The sequence below is a fragment of the Phasianus colchicus genome, chromosome 1, assembly GCF_987193195.1.
Source record: "Phasianus colchicus chromosome 1, bPhaCol1.hap1.1, whole genome shotgun sequence".
NCBI classification, from domain to species: Eukaryota; Metazoa; Chordata; class Aves; order Galliformes; family Phasianidae; genus Phasianus; species Phasianus colchicus.
The window spans coordinates 181,398,956-181,418,566 of NC_143436.1; the positions used below are offsets into that span (position 1 = coordinate 181,398,956).

The 19,611-nt window shown below is 39.4% G+C and overlaps 1 protein-coding gene and 1 long non-coding RNA gene across 4 annotated transcripts in view; both read right to left on the reverse strand.

Moving 5' to 3' along the window:
- Nucleotides 1-1,177: 1,177 nt before the first annotated feature.
- Nucleotides 1,178-5,108, reverse strand: LOC116237207 (uncharacterized). Its single transcript, XR_004168687.2, has 3 exons — nucleotides 4,903-5,108; nucleotides 2,088-2,208; nucleotides 1,178-1,613 (listed from the first exon to the last, which is right to left on the reverse strand). It is a non-coding gene; the product is annotated as an uncharacterized LOC116237207 (long non-coding RNA).
- Nucleotides 5,109-10,776: 5,668 nt separating this feature from the next.
- ATM (ATM serine/threonine kinase) overlaps nucleotides 10,777-19,611 on the reverse strand; it is a 59,269-nt gene continuing 50,434 nt past the window's right edge. For 2 of the 3 annotated variants that reach the window (XM_031606206.2, XM_090133888.1), the window contains exons 53-63: nucleotides 19,256-19,394; nucleotides 18,795-18,877; nucleotides 17,343-17,483; nucleotides 16,419-16,535; nucleotides 15,102-15,251; nucleotides 14,298-14,463; nucleotides 13,549-13,635; nucleotides 13,349-13,463; nucleotides 13,084-13,147; nucleotides 12,283-12,419; nucleotides 10,777-12,153 (exon numbers count right to left, since the gene is read on the reverse strand). In XM_031606206.2, the coding sequence (XP_031462066.2) occupies nucleotides 11,970-12,153; nucleotides 12,283-12,419; nucleotides 13,084-13,147; nucleotides 13,349-13,463; nucleotides 13,549-13,635; nucleotides 14,298-14,463; nucleotides 15,102-15,251; nucleotides 16,419-16,535; nucleotides 17,343-17,483; nucleotides 18,795-18,877; nucleotides 19,256-19,394 (1,383 nt within the window). In that variant the 3' untranslated portion in view covers nucleotides 10,777-11,969. The remainder of the gene's footprint in view (nucleotides 12,154-12,282; nucleotides 12,420-13,083; nucleotides 13,148-13,348; nucleotides 13,464-13,548; nucleotides 13,636-14,297; nucleotides 14,464-15,101; nucleotides 15,252-16,418; nucleotides 16,536-17,342; nucleotides 17,484-18,794; nucleotides 18,878-19,255; nucleotides 19,395-19,611) is intronic. The other variant, XM_090133889.1, reaches the window with a different exon arrangement.

Sequence of the window (19,611 nt, forward strand, 5' to 3'; positions counted from 1 at the left end):
AAGTCATGCAGTCATGGATGCGTTGTGGAGATGAAAGCATCTAGAACTATGATCCACAGGAAAACAAAGGTGAGCATCAAAGTAAAAACATAAAGAGCTGTCTTAGAAGTAAGCATAACGGGCTGGAACTTGTTTCTTGTGAGCCACTTGAAAGTTAGAGAATTATAAAAATATTTATGGGCCAAGTTGACTTCCTTTGCGTATTCCTGAGAGACCATAAATGTGTATTCTTTAAGCAGCTTTGTCTGCTTGCTAGGAGCCTCATTACGTGTTGCATATTTTCTACCGTCTCTTGTAAAGGACCCAAACCTGCTTAAGAGTCTGTTACTGCAAGTACTACCCTGTAATTGAAATAGAGCAACCACAGTAGCTTGCTGTTTCTGAGTTAGTTTCTCAGTAGGATGGAAGCACTGCAGGTTAGTAGTTTTCAACTGGTGAGCATCTTTGCCAGGTGTTGCAGCAGGTGCTTTCCTCAAATTTAGAAAAGGTACTTGTAGCATCATTTTGCAGTACTTGGTATGGTGTTTTCATTCTGGATGCACAAAAAAGAATGAAAACTGAAGGTGTAATTGCATGAATTGACTGCTTTCAGCTGAAAAGGTCAAGGTGGATAGAACTAGATTCCCGAATCCACAATCCCTGCAGTGCTGAGCATTTGTCCATCTTTCCAACTCAGAGATGTGTCGGTGGGTGGTCTGCTCTTACTGAGAGCAGAGCTCTGGTTATTTCAATGTTAGTTTTTCTGCTGATTTCAGTGGAGCCTGATTTTTATGTCAGATTATTCCACCTATCTCAAGCCACATTAGCAAGAATCACAGCTTTAAGGTCCTGGTGTAGAACAAAAGGAAACTGTTAACTCCATCTGGCTATTAATATTTTGGCTGTTGTGAGATTGCTATGGGAAGTGCCTTTCTGGCTCTGTTAGCTACAGAGTGAGCTTATGGCATAGGTGTCTGTCTTCAGAGAGATTTGAAAAATAATATGTAAATGCTTAAATGTTTGTTAACTTCAGAAGTCTTGGTACACACATCTGCTTAGATTTAGGTACAAAATACTTGCCACTTGTATTTGATTTTTAAACGACTTAAAATTACATAACACTTTGTAAACATCTCATGGTTTTCAGGTATTTAATGAAGAATTAAGAATTATGGCTACAATACCTGAAATTGCTGCAAGGAAGCCAATTTATTGACAGTGTGACCCAGCTGCCTAGTTCATCAATTTTACTATTTTTTTCCCCCCTTTTTTCCATAATCATTTGTTTTCTACTAGTTATGGTCTAACCTGACAGGCAATACAGCCCCACAGAGCTGTTCATCCACTGCACCACCAGCAGGATGAGAAAGAGAACTGACAGAGCACGAGAACTCGTGAGTTAACATAAGGATAGTAAAATAAGAAAGAAACAAAGGAAAAAAAAAAGAAAAAAGAGTAAAAACCAAGTAATACAGTTTCTTGCTGGCTGATGTCCATCCAGTCCCCAGGCAGCAGCCCACCTAGCCAGCTCCCCCAGTGTCACTGCTCAGCATGGCGATGTTTGGTATGGTTGATTTGACTTGGCTGTCCTGGTTCTGCCCCCTTCCATCTCCTTGGGCAACCCCAGCAACTCACTGTTAGGGAAGCACATGAAGCTGAGACATATTTAAGAGTCATAGAATCATAGAGTTGTGAATCATAGAATGGCTTATGTTGAAAGGGATATGAAAGCCCCTCCAGTTCCAACCCAGCAGGTCTGCCCCCCACCAGCTCAGGCTGCCCAGAACCCCATTCAGCCTGGCTCTTCCAGGGAGGGGTCTCCCACAGCTCTCTGAGCAGATGTGCCAGTGCCTCGCTGCCCTCTGAGTAAAGAGATTTTTCCTCATATCTAATCTAAATCTCCCCTCTTCCAGTTTAAAACCATTCCCCCTTGTGCTATCACTATTTGCCTATGTAAAATATCCCCTCTCCCCCTCCTGTTTATACACTCCCTTCAAGTCCTGGAAGGCCACAATGAGGTCTCCCCAGAGCCTTCTCTTCTCCAAGCTAAACAAGCCCAGTTCCCCCAGCCTTTCCTCACAGGAGAGGTGCTCCAGCCCTCTGATCACCTTGGTGGCCCTCCTCTGGATCCAACAGCTCCTCATCCATTCTGTGCTCAGGGCCCCAGGCCTGGATGCAGTACTCTGAACGGAGTCTCCTTGGCTTAGCGTGAACACTGTTCACCTACAGCTAAAACAGCAGTGTGTTATCAGTGCACAGATCCAAAACACAGCACAATCCCAGCTAGGAAGAAGAAAAAGAACTGTATGCCAGCTGAAACCAGGACACTGTTTCAGACTTCCTCCTCATTATTTATCATCGCCTTAGGAATAAAACATCATTAACGAACATCACATCAATAATGGAACATCAGACACTATTTACTTTTCTGTTCAAGTTGTAGTGTATAGGCCAGGGTGACAAATCAATTTATTATGTGCAAGATAATCTCATTTAGTAAGAGCATGGAATTAACAGTGCCAGCTTTTTTCTCGTTTACAAAGTGATGGAACCATGGCGAAACATAAAGAGGAAAAATACGATTTTAACTTGTTACATCCTGTCAGTTTATCTTGTATTACTTGTGATATACTTACAGGAACATCTAATAATTTTACATTTCTTTTCCAAGGGATGAGGGAAGTAGATGTGATTACCTTTCATTAAAAATAATTTCCATCAGGAAAGACTGAGTCTTGGTACGGGGAGATAACACATGGTATATTTATCAATGACTCCTCCAGTTTTCAACCTGCTCCCCATTTATATCACAAAAAGTGTTCCAAGACATCCAAGGAAAACCCTGGGATAAGAAGATATCTGGAGCTTTTCAATATCTTTCTCTTCAATATCTTTCTGTTTAGAGAAAAAATGGATGATGGAATCAAGATCTCTAGCACTTTCTTGCACCATGACAGACCAGTGCTTGCTGGTTGATTACAGCAATTTTGCCAAAAGATACATTGAATCAGATGATTGCAGTTACACAGTGAATTGCCTGAAGTTCAATTATTTCAAAGAAATGCAGAGAATATGTTATTGATCTGGCTGACTCAAATACATACGGATGCCTCCCCTCTAATCCACTGAAGAAATATATTATGAATTCCCATATATATTGAATTCTTTCCCAAGTTTATTAGAAATTCTCAGTGTTTTGTGTGTTTTGAAGAATATATCTGTTCAGTGAAAGGAAACTCAATCATGTTCTAATATAAATATTACTCTACTCCACAGATTTTGTGTAACACATTCACTCATATTCACTCACGTGTCTGCCAAAGCCCAGTGGATTCTACAAAATGGAACCCCTGGCAGCTGCTGCAAGAGGAGATTTTTGGAAAGAGCTGGAAGAATGCTGGCAGCGTCTGTGCAAATGTATAGACAGTGACTTTTGGAGTCTTCTTTCTGTCAGAGTTCGTAGAGAAAAGCAAGCTATTTTTCCCCCAGTGTCTGTTTTTCCTCACAGTTTCCCCATGTGCCATCTGGGACACATTGTGTGAAAAAAGTTGTCATGGATGAGATCTTATTGACATTTGTCACTGAAGATGCATCCTCATGTATTCCTCCCAGCTTAATAATTGAATAACATCCTAAATGAGAGCTTGTTAAACAACTCTGAGTCCTATCCTGCAAAACCCATGAAACAGATTCTTAACCTGGCAAGATTTCGTAACTTCCTGAAGGAAAAACCCATGCACCATCTTGTGCAGTGAGCTGGAGATAAAAGGACCTGTGAATGCACATGTTTTGTGCTGGTCCCAGTGTGACGCTCATTTCTGAAGCTCACTCCAGACACAGGCAGTGCTCATCTTTAAGGAAATAAGGGTATTCTAATCACCTTTATCATGACTTTCTCTGAGAAAACTGTTTCACTCCACAGGCAACTCACATGGCAATTACTGCCATGCACACTGCTCTATAGCAGTATGTAGGCTGCATCCCACACCTCAACAGTCCTTTGCAGCGTGTTTTTAAATGTACAACTGTTGCAGTCATCAAGATTGTTTATCTATAGCTTTGAATTACTCTGAAGGTTACGTACCTTTACTTTAAGGCACAACATTTTATTAGCATTTGGGATAATATAGTAAGATTTTCATTTATTGTTTTGTTTGTTTGTTTGTTTTTGTTTTTTTTCTGGCATGGTTAATCACAGAATCACAGAATTGCCAGGGTTGGAAGGGACCTCAAGGATCATGAATCTCCAACCCCCATACAACTGTATATGAACTTAAATAAATTTTATAGTTAATCTTATTTTGTTCTTGAGTTCTTGATTGTATTTTTTTGAAGAACACTGGGCAATCTCGTAAGAGCAAATGTGGCACTTCTGCTCTCTGTACATTTAGTACTATCAGTACTAGGAGATGTGTCTCATCTTGCATGTGGTAAAACGGGTCACAAAGGCCAGGCATCCATTTGTAGGAGTGAGCTTATGAATCTTTCAGAAAAAACACCTGGTCGCTATTATTGCACAATGATAAATCATCTTGATACAGTAAAAAGAACTGTAGCCTTCCACAAAAAGAAACCCTAATTTTCTTCCTGATAAAACATTCCTTGGGAAATTTTTATTAGTTTATGGAAAGGCTTTGGAAGACCAATAGTGAAATAATGAATTCTTCATAAATTGGATCTGTTAAATGCATTGCAGCAGCCAGTGTACAAAGTAAACGACTTACATTATACACTGGGCATGCTGTGACAGCCTCTTCCTCCAGCTAAGAAATCCATTAAATTCCTCAGTGTATAGATCACTTGGTCACAGAGACATTCGTACCTCTGAAGATGAGTTGGACAGCACAACAGAATAGAAATGCAAAAATATTTTCTCTTTTTATCCCATCAGATTAATTTATTAGCACGATTTTACATACGTACCTTTTTTTAAGCGTTGTTTAATTTAATCAGCTTCAAGCGTGCCTTCAATTAAGCGATGAGTAACTCTTTTACAACAGAAGAATACAAAAAGACCCCTCAGCCACACCTGTAATGCGGCATTGAAACCATCAGGACAAGGACTGAAGGAAAGGGTTGACCAGGACAGAAGGAATGGCGCAAACACGGAGCCCACAAGCTTACTTCTGTGTTCCATGTAACATAAACCCTGCTAATTTGGAACTAGATGATGACAGAACACTGTTGCTTTATGTTATCACTGCATATCCTGAGGAGAGCCACAGTCTCAAAGGCCTTTGTTATCTCCCTGCATATAAGATCTGCCTTCACACAATACCTCATTTATTGCCATTGCCTCGTGAGGCCTTGTGTGTAAACGACAGAATTCAGATGGACAGATAAGAGATGGTTATAAACGGCTGGTTGTCACACGGCAGTTTGCACCCACAGTGGTTTTCACAGACCTAAACAAAAAGATTTAGAAGTGGTTGAATTACACTGGCAGGACTGCTATGTGCTGATAGGGCATCAGTTAGCTTTCTCTCTGTGTTTGGCATAGCCAAGGGGCTCTTTGCCTGCGTGATGTAATGGGTATTGAGCAACGTCAGGTGTGTTCACACCATCACTGGCTGATCGGAGTAGTGAGTCAATACAACACAGCAAAACAAAATCAAAGAGTCAGATTCTGTTCTCACTGACACATAATTGAAAATGAGGTAATTTAGGATTCATGCTGCTGTCTGGGAAAACAAAAACCCAACGAACTGAAGTGTAGTCTCATCTTGTGAGAAATATTATTTAACACCTGAGCAATATTAGGTAAAAAGGAGAGCAATGGTAGCTGGTTAGGTGTTTAGTCTTAAGGACAGTTTATTCCAGCTTCATGTCTGTAACACAAAAGGCATTCTCTCTTGATCTGATTGTTTTTAAAGCAGTAATTTGAAGACAAAGATTTGGAGCAGGTAGTCGTAGTGCTTGTTTAAAAACCTAAATAGCTTGACTTGCATTTCCACTCTGTTGTTTAGATTTCCAGTTTCTTACGTTACAGGGTGGCCCATACCAGCTCCCAGATTCCAAACCATAGCAGAATAGAAACTTTCCTTCCCTTTCTTCTAAGAGCTGCATCCCGTAAGTCTCCACATGAGGACCAAATGTGGCACTGATGAGTCCACGTTTTCTCTGAGGAAGAATTTTTCAAAACGGATACAAATTCTATGTGGTAGGTTTCATAGAATCATAGAATGGCCTGGGTTGAAAAGGACCACAATGATCATCTAGTTTCAATCCCCTGCTATGTGCAGGGTCGCCAACCACCAGACCAGGCTGCCCAGAGCCACATCCAGCCTGGCCTTGAATGCCTCCAGGGATGGGGCATCCACAGCCTCCTTGGGCAACCTGTTCCAGTGTGTCACCACCCTCTGTGAGAAAAACTTCCTCCTAAGGTTTGCTACTCTTCATTTCTATTTTCCTGCTTCATTGTGGTGTGAAGCATAATTATGAATGAGCTGCCATGATAGCAGCTGACTAAAGAAGAACTGCCTGCCCAAAAAAGTACAGCTCAGCCACTTTGTAGTGAGCTCTGCTGCTTAGAAGTACGTATGAAAGTTGGATCTAGATGTGCTTTAAATCGTATTCACAGTATTTTTCTTCTTCAGAACAAATTTCCTCAGAGCACAGCACAGAGGTTCCATGCAGAAGATTGCTATTCCAGCACACAAACTTCATACTGTAAGCTGAAAAAGTTATTACAAAGTGATTCTTAATTGTAGCACTGAGCGCTGCCAAGAATTTGTATCTTAATCTGTTCCCTGCTGTTCACAGTTCAGGTGGACACTGTGAGGAGGAGCTGTTTTGCTGCACTCAGTGCCACTCTGGGGTAAAAGAAGCTGAAGGAGGGCACCTGTCAGAAGCACTGGCTCACAGCCTGGAAGAGCTGTGCAATTCACCTTGGATTTGGTTCTAACTAAAGTCTGTGTCTGTACTGCTAAATGAAAAAGGGGATGAGAAGCATGCCACAAGTTAAGCTAGCAATATCCCTGATTCTCCAAAGTGCTTCATAACCATCTAATGTCTGCACTTCTTGACAGAACCACCTTGCTCTCCCGAGCAATACTTCACCTTAATTTGCACGATCATTCATTCCTACAACAGTGTCTGAACGGGCAGTGGACAGCACTGCAAGGGGTTTGGCTCCTCCCAACCCCACACTGCCCCAACATGCTTTACATCCTTAAATGGCTGCAGATAACCTTGTGTTACAGCCTGTTTGTACAACACAGTATTCAGTGTCACTCTAAAACAGCCACTGTAAGTTTTTCTGCAACAGAGAATGGAAATGCACCAAAATCCTTGTGTCTAAGGCAATACGGGTACATGGTACCCAGCAGAGAGCCAGACATGAACCCATTCTTGGTCTGAACATCTGCTAGACAAAAAGGAAATTCAGAGCCATGTGATGGCAAGCAGAGAAGGCTGGCTAGAGTTTGCTTCATGTATTTGTGTCTGACTTCATTTTAAAATTTTAACTGTATAAACTGATATTAATTCCACATTGAAGATCAGCATAATGTGAGAGTTATTTCAGATATCTTGGCAAGCTTCATGGAATGGCAATTTTAAAAGAGGAGCACCAGGTTAATCCTGAAGTGCCAAACACCTGAACACAGCTCAGGAGCACTGTAAGGGTCTCCCCTCCACGTGAGCACTTGATTTGGGAATTCCCCATGGGAAGTACTTACCCAGCAAAGACTCTCCTGCTGGCAAGTGTTCCTAGAACCCCCGTGGCACCTCCGGGCCTGGAGGCACCCTGAGTGCTGACACAAGAGCTCTGCCTATGAACGTTTCCATTAAGCTTGCTGCTAAATTCCCTCAAAGAAGAGGTGGAAGATCCATTGTGGAGTGTGCATGCTGCAAGCACAGCCATTGCACAGCTATGGATGTACATTCGTGTTGTCCTTTGGCTGACAGAGCGTACGCACAGTTATTTTTGGCCAAAGCAAAACAGCAAATTATTTAAAGGAAGCTTGTGGGTACAGTGACTGAAAGGTTTCTGGAAATTTCAGCTAAATCATGAGAGATGAAGCACAACTACTTTATCTTTTGTTTCTTTTCATATAGCTTGCAGTTGGTACAGAGCACTTCTGGATAAAGGTTTCAAAGCTGTCATTCTTTTCTTGCCCCACAGACCTGAGAAGCCCCTACAAATATATTCCTTGTCTTCTATAAGGGAGAATCCATCACTGTGGGAAATCTGATGAATGCTATCACAGATACAAGTAGATTTGGGACACAGTAAGTAGAAGCAAAGCAGTTCTTCTTAAGGAAGTCTTAACACCTTTGGGGAGAACCTAAAAGATCCATGCCCAGGTGAAAAACAAAATCACATAAAATCATTAATCTTCTCTCCCTCTATTGAGGTTACACACGTGTAAAAATATTACAATCATTAAAGCAAACCAGGAATCCTAAGTCTGTGGGTTTATGTGAGGGGCAGGTGAGAACTGAGAAGAATAAAATCTCTTAGTATAGTTAATTTTTTAATGATTTTTTAAAGATGGAAATACTGAAAGTAGGTACCTGGGTAATACAAATATGCTTACATTCTGGACATGGGAAAATCAGGCAACCTCCCACTGCCCAACAATGCACCAAAATCACAATGCTGTGGTTTTCACACACCTTAGGAAGCAGCCATTTTAGCACTTCAGGTGTTGACATCTCAGCCAGCATCACAGAACTTTCCGAAATACTAAGAAATTAATCTCACCTGAAAGAAAAATCCATTCCATCACGTTGCTGAGGGCATCACAGGCTGAAGAACTTTTTATGTTCAATATCCATCCAGCTTTCCATAAAACAAGTTCCAGCTGCAACTCAGAAACACAACTACATTTTGGGAAATAGCTTCACTCCTTCAACACCTCTTATTTCACTTCCAGAGCACATGATTTCCAATCTTTAAGTTCAGTTTTCTCTGCTTTTGGGAAACACTGGGGGTTGAGTGGGAATGTAAAACAGGGGCTTTGTGTCAACAAATGAAGATACCAAGAAATTTCTACAAGACAAATACTTGCTGTCTATGGCAGAGTTTTCCTGCACTGGTCTGTAGAATAGTGCTTTGGCAACAGAGTCAGCTTCTCAATAACCAGCACTCAGGACACGTGGTCTAGAAGGACAGTCAGACTGCATAGAGCCCATCACTGGGGACTGGAAGACTTTCTTCTGCAGTTATTAGAAAAGCACGCAGCCTCTTTCTCCACCCCTTCCTTCTCCCAAAGAAATATGCCCATATAATGCAAAGAAAAGCCCCAAACACCTGCCTGTCTGTGACACTGTCAAATTCTGAAACTTAACAATCTAGAAACAGTCAGGCACCACTGAGCATCCTAACACTGCTTCAGCCCCAAAGTGGCAGGAAGGTGCATCATTGCTGAGGAGTCCTCACAAGAGCACAAGACTTCACAGCTCAATCCAAACAGATAAACTGATTCAAAAGGGGGATCTTTTATAGGTATTTGCATTTCCTTGGTCCCTGAAAGCCTAACATTTTAGTGTGCTCAAGAAGCAGCAGTGATGTAATGAATGTATTTTATAAATTCAGAATTTCATAGTAACAATCAGTAGTGACCTAACCAATTCAGTGACTGTGAAAATTACTTTCAGTTGCCTTTATCTGTAAGAACAAGCCATATTTTCAGATGTGCACTCACACAGATGGACATCCTGGTTTTATCTAAATAGGATGCAGCTCCCCAGTTTGACCTGATTCCTATCCACAGAACATTGACAATGGAAAATTTCAGTCAGGTTGTATCTTCCAAACTGCATTACCTGCTGACACCCACAGTGTTGCACTGCGCACTGATGAGGATATTTGTCCAACAGAAGTTACATCAGAAGTGGCCAATTTTAAGCAGACAGCTGTCTTCAACAAATCCATATCCATTGCAAACTTCACCTCCGTATTGGATCACTGCTCATTCTTCTTAGAAATGACCTTTTCTAAATGTGTTTCAAATTACTAAGGAAATTTCCAGGAAAAAAATACTACTAAAACGCAACATAACGTGTCCTCCTGTGTCTGTAGCTTACAATACAGTAAATGTATGAGGCTCTCAACTACCAGTCCACCTTATCTTTAGAAGAAACATTTCTGCCAATGGTCACGTTGTTCAGAATTAAAGAGTATTTCTATCCAGGTTTCCATTTTTCTACCCTTACACAAAGAAACTGTATACTTACAGACAATACAGTTTTTGGAAACTATTCACTAATTTTGATGTTTAAAAATTAAGGAATTACTGGAACAAAAATAATTAGAAAGCACAGTCTTTGTGGGTTACCATTTGGATACGTGAGGCTTTGCACAGGTAGCACGACAATCTAGACACTAAACAGCAACCTAACAGCACTGCAGAGGAATAACTGCATTATTTTCTCTGAAGTTAGACTTTCCATAGCCAATTGAATTAATATTAATGGTTTCAGTGTTTGTTTCAAATAATGAGGCTAAATTGCAGCCCAGCAAGATGAAAGTATTCCTTTTCAAGTGGAGCATCTGTAACTCATGAAGGAAGGACAGGATCTGCCAAACATTTTCATGCAACATTCATTTGTACAATCAGTGAGAATCCTAATCTTAAAAAATAAAAAAGCCCAAAGAACTTCTGTTGTCAGAAGCATGAGAAAGAAACCTCAGGAAACAAGACTGGATTTTCTTTAATCCCTGCTTAACAGTAAAAACCATCCAAGTTATTCAGTCTTTTCCTAAATTCCATTTCCAGAGACCAAACGGTTGCACTCCAGCAGAGAGCTGTTGTTCCTCAGTGAAAAGCCACAGGGCACTTTTGGTTCCAAGGATCAACATGGCTTTATGTCAGCATCATGAAAACAAACGATTCTTCTCACTATGTTAACATTAACATAGAAAACAAAGATACAGCGTCAAAATGATGAGAAAATACAATTCAATGAAATGTAGATCAGACCAGAAATTCTTTGCCTATGCTGCTGTAAAAACGTACCAGATGTAAAGTAGGATAATGTGAGAGTGCACAAAACTTTGTTCATAATTTTAAACATAGAGATGAGTCAGAAAGCTTTATCAGATATAGGAATTAGATCGTTGTTTGAGGAGATTCTTCTGTTACCAGTATGCATTGATGAGCCTTTTCATTTCTTTTTATTTTAGAAGCAGCAATGTCGTCTGAAAAATGAGTACAACTACTACTGTTTTTTGTACTCAAAACACAACATCAGTGTTCCTGAAGGTACTCCAGATACAGAATGACTCTTAGAGGGACATCTTGTATACCAGTGTAGAGCCAGCCTCTTTTATCACAGGAGTTAGTTACAAAAACAAATATATATACATATATTTTACAGTATTATAGTAACGCTATAGCAAAATAGAAAATAAGCGATTTATAAAAATAAAATACAAGCATAATTTCACCAGGAAAAAAGCAGCAGTATTACACTTGACTCAAGGGTCATATCCCATTTAACTAAGCTAAGAAAAATATCCTGAATTTCCAGCTTGTTAAACAGGAGGTTCTCTTGTTTGCTGTTGCACTTCTGCCAACTATCACTGTGGCATTATCTTTAATGTTTGTTCCCTTCCTCTCACTCCTGAAATGTACTACAGCCACTTACTTCATCACGCCTGCTTTTCAGATTGTCCATTCTGCACAGCCATGTTACTATGCCAAATTATTACCTGCAAGACTTGATACTGATCAGTTAGACAAGTGATGATTGTCAAGCTTTAAGAACATTATGTATGAGCAAAGTCCCTGCAAGCCAGAGAAAACAGCAAAGCACTGCTCGCTTTTAGGCTGTTTTGCAAACATAAGTGGAGGAAGAAAATGTTTTCTTGCTAACAAGTTAATGAAAAAAACACCACCCCCAATCATCCACCTAATACTGATACATGAAAGCATTTCCAGTTCACCTGATCCAATGCTTAATATGGAAATAGAAATTTGAAATGCTAAGACATTTGCTACTGAAAACTAATTTCTTCCAAAACCACACTGGATCCTTGCAAGTCACACCCAGGGTTTCCAGCCAGGAAAGAGGCGGCTCAAGTTTTTAGGGTCCATGGCCTGCTGTATGAGCAGGTTCACCTGCCCTCCCACGCTGAGCACCGTTCCCTCCTCAACGCCCTTCAGCTTCTCCTGAAGTCTCATCAGAACGCGCTCAGCCACCTTGTTAAAGCTCTGGTCATCGCTGCTGGCAGAAAAAAGGGAAACAGCAGCATTAGATACGGATCCTGAACAGAATGAGCAATGCTGATTTATAAAACTGTAAAGCACAGCAACAGTGCAGTTGGCAGATCAAAAAGAAAAGTAAATCTGGCACCTGGCTTTCCTTTTACATGCTCGTGGATCAGCACCGAGAGTAGAGCTCATGTCAGCCTCGTCCTCTGGTCTCTGCTGCAGATATAAAGCTTTCAAGGGGTTCATGGTCCAGTCAAAAAGGGGATCGTAGAGCAGCACCTACATCATAAATAAGCATCCATTTAATTTCAGCTGTTAATTACATCTAGTTCAGTGCCCTAGCAGGAAAGGAAACGTTCAGTTGACGCTCATGCTAACTATAATATCCATAATATCATGATCTACTGGGAGGTGGGGAAAAAATTGCTTAGCAGACAATGCAACAATAAAACCACATCTGATCATGCCAAGCATGTGTTCTTCATACTTGACTCAGTTTTGACATTCAGTCCCATCATAGCAACGAGGAGGTCTTTTTTTCATATTTTTCTAAGCACTAAATATCATTATTAATTTTTGATGCACAGTATAGGCTGCTTAAGAGTTTAATTCTTTTCTTTGTGACTTATGCAAAGAGTATTTACTTCATTTGACAGTACTCGTGCAAAGAACACGGCTCTGTGGCTAGAAGACAGTCACAGGTATTTTAGATACAGAAGAGAGAAATCTGTTTGTCTGAAACAAACAGAACCTAGAGAAAATGCAGACTGGGCTTGATTTTACTGAATTAGCATGAATGAACAAATCTGATCAACTATACTAAATGCAAATTCAAGAAAACAAACAAAAAACACGTAAGTATTTGGTACAGTAACCTGTTCAAAGACCAGAAATTGAAGATACTGTGGCAGTTTGCTCTTGGAAAGAATGAAAAAACAGTTACCTCCACAATAGTCAGCAAAGCTTCCTGAGAATTTCTCATGACAACCATTGTTTTCTCACAGCATCTAGAAAATATTTTACTGTATTACTTAATAGTTACGTGAGTAACAGTGATTCAGAGATCAGCACTTAGATTTGGATATCATCAACAGAAATCTAGGTCTCCCCTCAAGCACTGGGACTATTTAACATAAAACAACCATAGTGCCTGAACTACTCTGCTGCCTTCTTATCACCACACAGTGATGCAATATAAGACCACTTACCTCCTGAAGACTCCTTCTACTCCAGTAATGCCCATTCCATCCACAATGTCCCTGGTTAATCTAAATGGAACAGTCTCTGGTGTGGGAAGGATTTTACCTTGCTCAAAAGCAACTCCTAAAATAAAGATCAAATATATATTTAAACAAAACCCAAAAAACTACAAAAAGAAAAATAAAGGTTCTCTTATCTTTCCACTTACCCAAATCTATATGCACCAGTTCTGCAGTTTGTTCATCTATCAGGATATTCTGAACGTGTCTGTCTCCAAGTCCAAGGATGTAGCCAACTGAAAGAAAAAGGCAAGTCTTGAAACCATAAGTACACACCATAAAAACTGGGAAGATTTTACAAAACAGTATTAGAATCACTTTAACATATGTAAACAAATTAAGTGAGACTAATTCTTCCCCCTAAAGAGGAAGAATTAGAGCACTAAAGAGCAAATGCCACTTCACAAATTTCCAGAGATGCTCTCTTCCAGAGATTCAATACAGAACTGGGTCACCCAGAAGTAATCCAGAACTTCTGTACATACACTTCTTACTGAGACAGAGAAATCAAAGAAAAATGCCAAATCTAAAACCAGCATTTCAGTCACTGCTAATGACACCAGTACAAGGAAGGTAAAAGATTAAAACATTTTAGGGTACAGATGAAATGAAAAAAACTCTTAAAGCACAACAATTTTTTTTAAAACAATTTATTGTTTAAAAACCACCCAAACCTAAACACATAAATACTCTATAAAACAAAGAAAGAAAGAGGGGAGGGAGGAAGAATCAGCAGTTTTAGTTAGGAAAATAGTGCTGGTGCTCCTGCTGGCATTTTTGCCCCCTCCAAGTCCCCTTTTCTGACATGTGACAAAACCAAAAAAGTCATTAGCTCCAAAATGGTAAAACTTCCTCTTTCCATAATCTAAAAAGCCATGCTAATAGATCAGTGTGATACCTATAGAAGACGTAGCCACACTGCGAGTGTACGCCAAGCGTTTCTCAAACCACACAGCTGGGTCCCGGAATTTTTCCATGCAGAAATAACGAAACACAGGTTGAAAATTGTCACAGACCTTCATGAAGATGTTGTATTTCTCTTCAGAATGTTTCTTTTGTGCATCCTTTTAACACACAAAAAATGTTTTCCGTGTGATTGATTGCTTTGGAAGGAAATATGTTCCTGTCTTTATGCTTTTCCCCTCAAATGCTGTTCCCACCCCCTTCTCTGAGCTTTGAATGAATGTCTTTTAACAGCAAGCATTAATACACCCAGCTGTTTGCTTTACTGAGCAATTCAGGAGCTGGACCTTTTAATGCTGTCTTATGGCAAGTAAGACAGTAATTCATCTAAACTGCATTCTACAATCATATTCTTGTACTCGGGTATTTTGCTTTATTCCTAAAAATAAAGCACTTCTTAATGCAATGAGAAACATGATGGCTATCAGCTAATTCAGGGTAACTTCATATTGAATCTCTTTTGGGTCTCTGCAATGATTATTTTGAAATTCCAATACATTTACATTCTAGAAAACATTTCACAGACTTCTTGGAGATTCAGTCATATTCAGTTCTTCCCTACAACAGGAGTTTATTCAGCAATTTTGATTTTGCAATAATTCTTCCCAAGCTGCATTCAGAACAGTCTGAAGATCTATTTGAACCATGCCACAGGTTGTATTCATTATTACATGTGAAAAGCATAAAGGAACCCTCTCTGTGTAGCAGAGTATTTTTTTCTTTAATTATTTTGACTCACCATCATTATCTTCTGGCACTGGAAACCAGAGTAATCGTGAGGCCTGTATCTCTTGTGGGCTCCCTTGTCAGCATTCACAAGGAACTCCCCAATGGGGGTTGTTCCTGTGCACCACTCCAGCACACCACTCCTCTGAGAAAGGGGAACAACCTGCACAAACAAAACCAGTGCTGCATGGGGGAGAGTTACACACACACACCTCCACAACCATACATCCTGCAGAGCAGGGTGGATGGATATTTGCATTTGTTTAGAGATACACAAAACCAAACTGTACAGCAGACCACAACAACATATGTTCTTAATACACAGGTAAAATAAAAAAGTCATATAAAATGAACACCAAGTTTTTCTAGCAAATACCTGCACATTTTTTCCTTAGCTCAGAGAACCCTCCACTACATACTTCAATACAACTTAATTATTCTGCCCAGTTTCTGCTTTTGGATCAGTGTTCTAGAACACAGAAGGGGCCTTGAGAACCAACAGTCTGCTGGCCACAGAGAAATAGCTCTGGCCTGTTCCCTTCAATTTTCTTTCCTTATGGAAGTCTCTTCATCTCATTATACAATCCCCTCTTTCTTCCTCTCTGTTCCTGTTCCTTTTTAAACACGTAAAACCATACATCTTTATTGAAGATTATTTAAAAATGTGAATCAAACTCCACCTGTGAACTCCTGGACTATGCTGGCACTTCAGATACCTTTCCTTAAGAGATTCTGGAATGCACAATTCTCACTTGTCAAAGACAAGAACTTAAACTTTTAGAGTACTTACTCAAGGCTCACCTCCACAGCTATTGCTATAATCCCCAACATATAAAAAAGGAAAAGGAGAAGAAAATTTCTGTTGAAATGCTCTTTCTGCATTTACACTTAAAATTTACTGCCATATTCTCAATTCCAACAGAAACAGATCTGCAATTCAAATCCCACAGGAACAGATTCCAGACAGAACTTCTGGATTTTACTGCAAGGAATGCTGCATGACTAAAATTAACAAGAATTCACGAACAAACTTGCATGCTCAAATTTAATAACTTACAATTCAAAGGCTGCGAATGACTTAATTTCAGTTATAAGTTCATATAAAGAAAGCTTTGAACAGTATCTCTATATACAACGAGCAGCAGCTTTTTAAGGGTTGGAAAAAAATGGTGTGTGATAATAAATTTATTCCATGCTTTAAGGCACAGGGACAGTTTTCACAACATATAAATATAGTTTTATATTATCCTAGGGTCAAAAAGATGAGAAAATATGCTTAAGCATGTATCAGCAGTATTTTTTCTCTGCTGCAGCAGTTGCCCAGGGTTACCTTGTATCTTCGGATGGTTAATTTTCTCTTCCGTGTTTCAGTGTTCTGCTGGAGCAATGTGTTACACATCTGGAACACCTGCTGCATAACAGCATCTTGTCTCAGATCATCACGGCCCTTTTGCATTAATAGGAAAAAAAAGAGCATTTTTTTCAGCATCCAACTTCTTGTTCTGCCACTCAGAATCATCATTAGCTTGATAAGCTGCCTTTTTCTTTTCACAAGTGCTATTCAATTAAGGTTTCAAACAACCTACGTACCTTAAGGTACCCTTTTATTTTATTATTTCTTTTCTTTTACAAAAGTTGCCTTGTTCTCTGTATGTAGCAATCTGACATGCAGACAGAGAGCATCAGTTGGTAATGCCATTCTGAGAAGACAATGCATGCCTGGACACTCCCATCTCTCCTTAAAACTTTTACGATTATCCAACTCTGAACCGTCAATCAGAATTCTCACAGCAGCTCCTGAAAGCCTACAGGGCATCAGGGCCAGAGTGAAACCAACTGAGTTCACTGAGAACTTGTTCAGATATGTAGGTGTCTCCACATGTTTCGTGTTGTCTCCGAATTGTAATTATTTTTAGATGGGTGAAAAAAAAAAGAAAAAGGGATGCAGTACACAAAATGTCGATGGTTTTTATTTGATGTGCACTCCAGGTCAGTAATTCATACATGGCTGCATGAGTCAGCAGGCCTGGTAACAGTCAGGCAAGCTATTTTATGCTATTATATATTACATGCATTTTTTGAAAGATATTTACAAAAATATTGAATGTTACAAGATATTTTATGATTTCCTTTACTAAAGCATCATTGAACAGGGAAAATTTAACTGTGTAAAGTTTGCTTATGGCACACAAGTGATACTAGAGAAAAATGATCTGACAATTTAAAAATTGCCACTACAACAGACAGTGCCTACCTTCACCAGCTGCCTCCTTTCTTTACCATCTGATCCTACACAATTTATTATTTTTGGCAGATTCAGACCTCCTGCTAAGTGAAATTCTGGCTTAAAAGACCTTACTGTCACCAAATTTTCATATCTTCCTGTGGGATCCACCTGAAATTATAGATTGGTTTAACATTAATAGAAATAATACCTGCATTTGCCTCAGAAAAAACACTAATGAGATGTTTCAAACCACATTTTAAATATCATTATAAGTGTTCTGTCATTTACAAGGATAATACCCGTAAAAGCTACAAAAATATGCTGAGCAAAGGCACGAGAATGGTTCCTGCTTGTTTGCCTCACTGGCAGAGGGGATGTGGTGCTGTTGGCTTCTCAACAAACAATGACACAACTTCATCTTGTGCCAACAAGCATTCTGCCAGAAATTATTCATGTGTGGTAGGAGAACATTAAGCTTACACTGGGCTGCAAATGGGCCTCATCTATGATTCTCAAACTGTCCATATCTGTATGACCTGTATCTTCAATCACTCTACATTTCCTCAAAGCAGCCACAAAGCAGCCCTACTGAGTTAGCTGTAAGAAAAGTTGTTTACATTACAGATTTCCAATTATTTCAAATCATTTGAAAAGGAGAAGAATAAAAACAAAGAAAATAACAATTTCACCCTTGAGATGAGCAATATCTGGGACCAGGAGGGCCCTACAAACAAGTGTGATTTAGTGTGAATGGCAGTTTCACGCCTCTGAAGTCAAACAGCCTAAAACAGTTCCCTGGCCTATCTATTCAGCTGTATAGACATAGCCAGAGGGACTTCAACACAGGGAAGTTCAGCTTCAAAACTTAAATTTTAGATGGCTGGTTCAAAAAGCAATTACATACGCCTGAAACTGCTAGGTTTCCTTGGTAGAGGAAATATGCCCACATGTTTGGGCTCATAAGGATAAGAGCCAGTACATCCACCAATTTATGCTGAGGAGAATGGATCATTCACCATTACTGAATACTAAAGCATATAAACTAGTCCTTTAGGAACAGTAGAAGAGGCAGACCTATTACACCTCACAGCTTTCTGAACATTGAATGCTGCCCTAAAACTCTGAGCTAGCACCTACAAAATAAGAGATTCAGGTTCCCAGATTGTCTCTGTGGTTTAGGGATCTTGTCACCCCTTTTGATAATCAAAGACTAACCAGTGCTAACAGTGGCAAAATCATCTTCATAAAAGAAGGCCCTATCTAGTAAAGCTAAGACTTTGAGTCAAGGTCTTCTAAGGGCCTTCTAGTGAGAAGGATCTCAGCTGGCATCTCCCACCTCACAGGAAAGTAACCCAAATAAACTGACTTGTAAAGAACTCCAGGATTTGATAAAGAGATACACAGTCTGACTGTCATAAAAACTTGAAGGTAATCCTAAGATGTAATATTGTAACATATAATTATTTCAATTTCAATCACCTTAATTTCCATGGTAGGAACAACAACATCCTCCAGGTTCTTCAGCTTAATAATTGGTTGGTCAGCTGGAATACTTATTCCTCCTGTAATTAAATGGAATTCATACCTTTATATTTAGAATTATAAACATACATTTAAGTTTACAAAAAGCAGCTTACACTGCTTTTGTGACCCAAAATCCCACTGCATACTTCTGTTCTGAGGTGACAAAGATGACCACAGGACAACTGTAAGTATTAAACTCCAGCAAACTCCAAAGTCCAAATCTTACAGTGTAAGCAATGCCTATAACTTTTAATCCACGCTAAATTCTACATTTAAAAAAAGCAGGGCAAAATGTTAGCACACTACTTCCTTTAACAAAATATCAGTATTTAGATTTTTTTTCATTGAAGAATATGTGTAACACATATCTTCACTACTGAAAATGAAAATAATCAAATCATTTCTTCAAGACTTACCTCTTTGGGTTTTCCATGGAGTAGCATCTACATTTGCTAATGTGATGTAAGCATCACAAAGTGCTTCTACATCTCTAACCATGTGAGCTTTCCTTTTTCTTATGATGTTGATTATATTTCTAGCAGCCTCCATTCTGTCCTTAAATATAAAAATAGAAAAGTATAAAAATCAGATATTGCAAATGACACTTTATTCAATTAAAGATGCACAATAGCAAGCAGTTACTTAAGTAAAATTGAGATCAACTGTATGAAAACATAAAAATTGCAGTAACTGACAGCTGTGTTATATGAGCATTTTATCTCTTAGATAAATAGAAAAATTGAATATTATTGAGGGCAGAAATGGGGCAAAT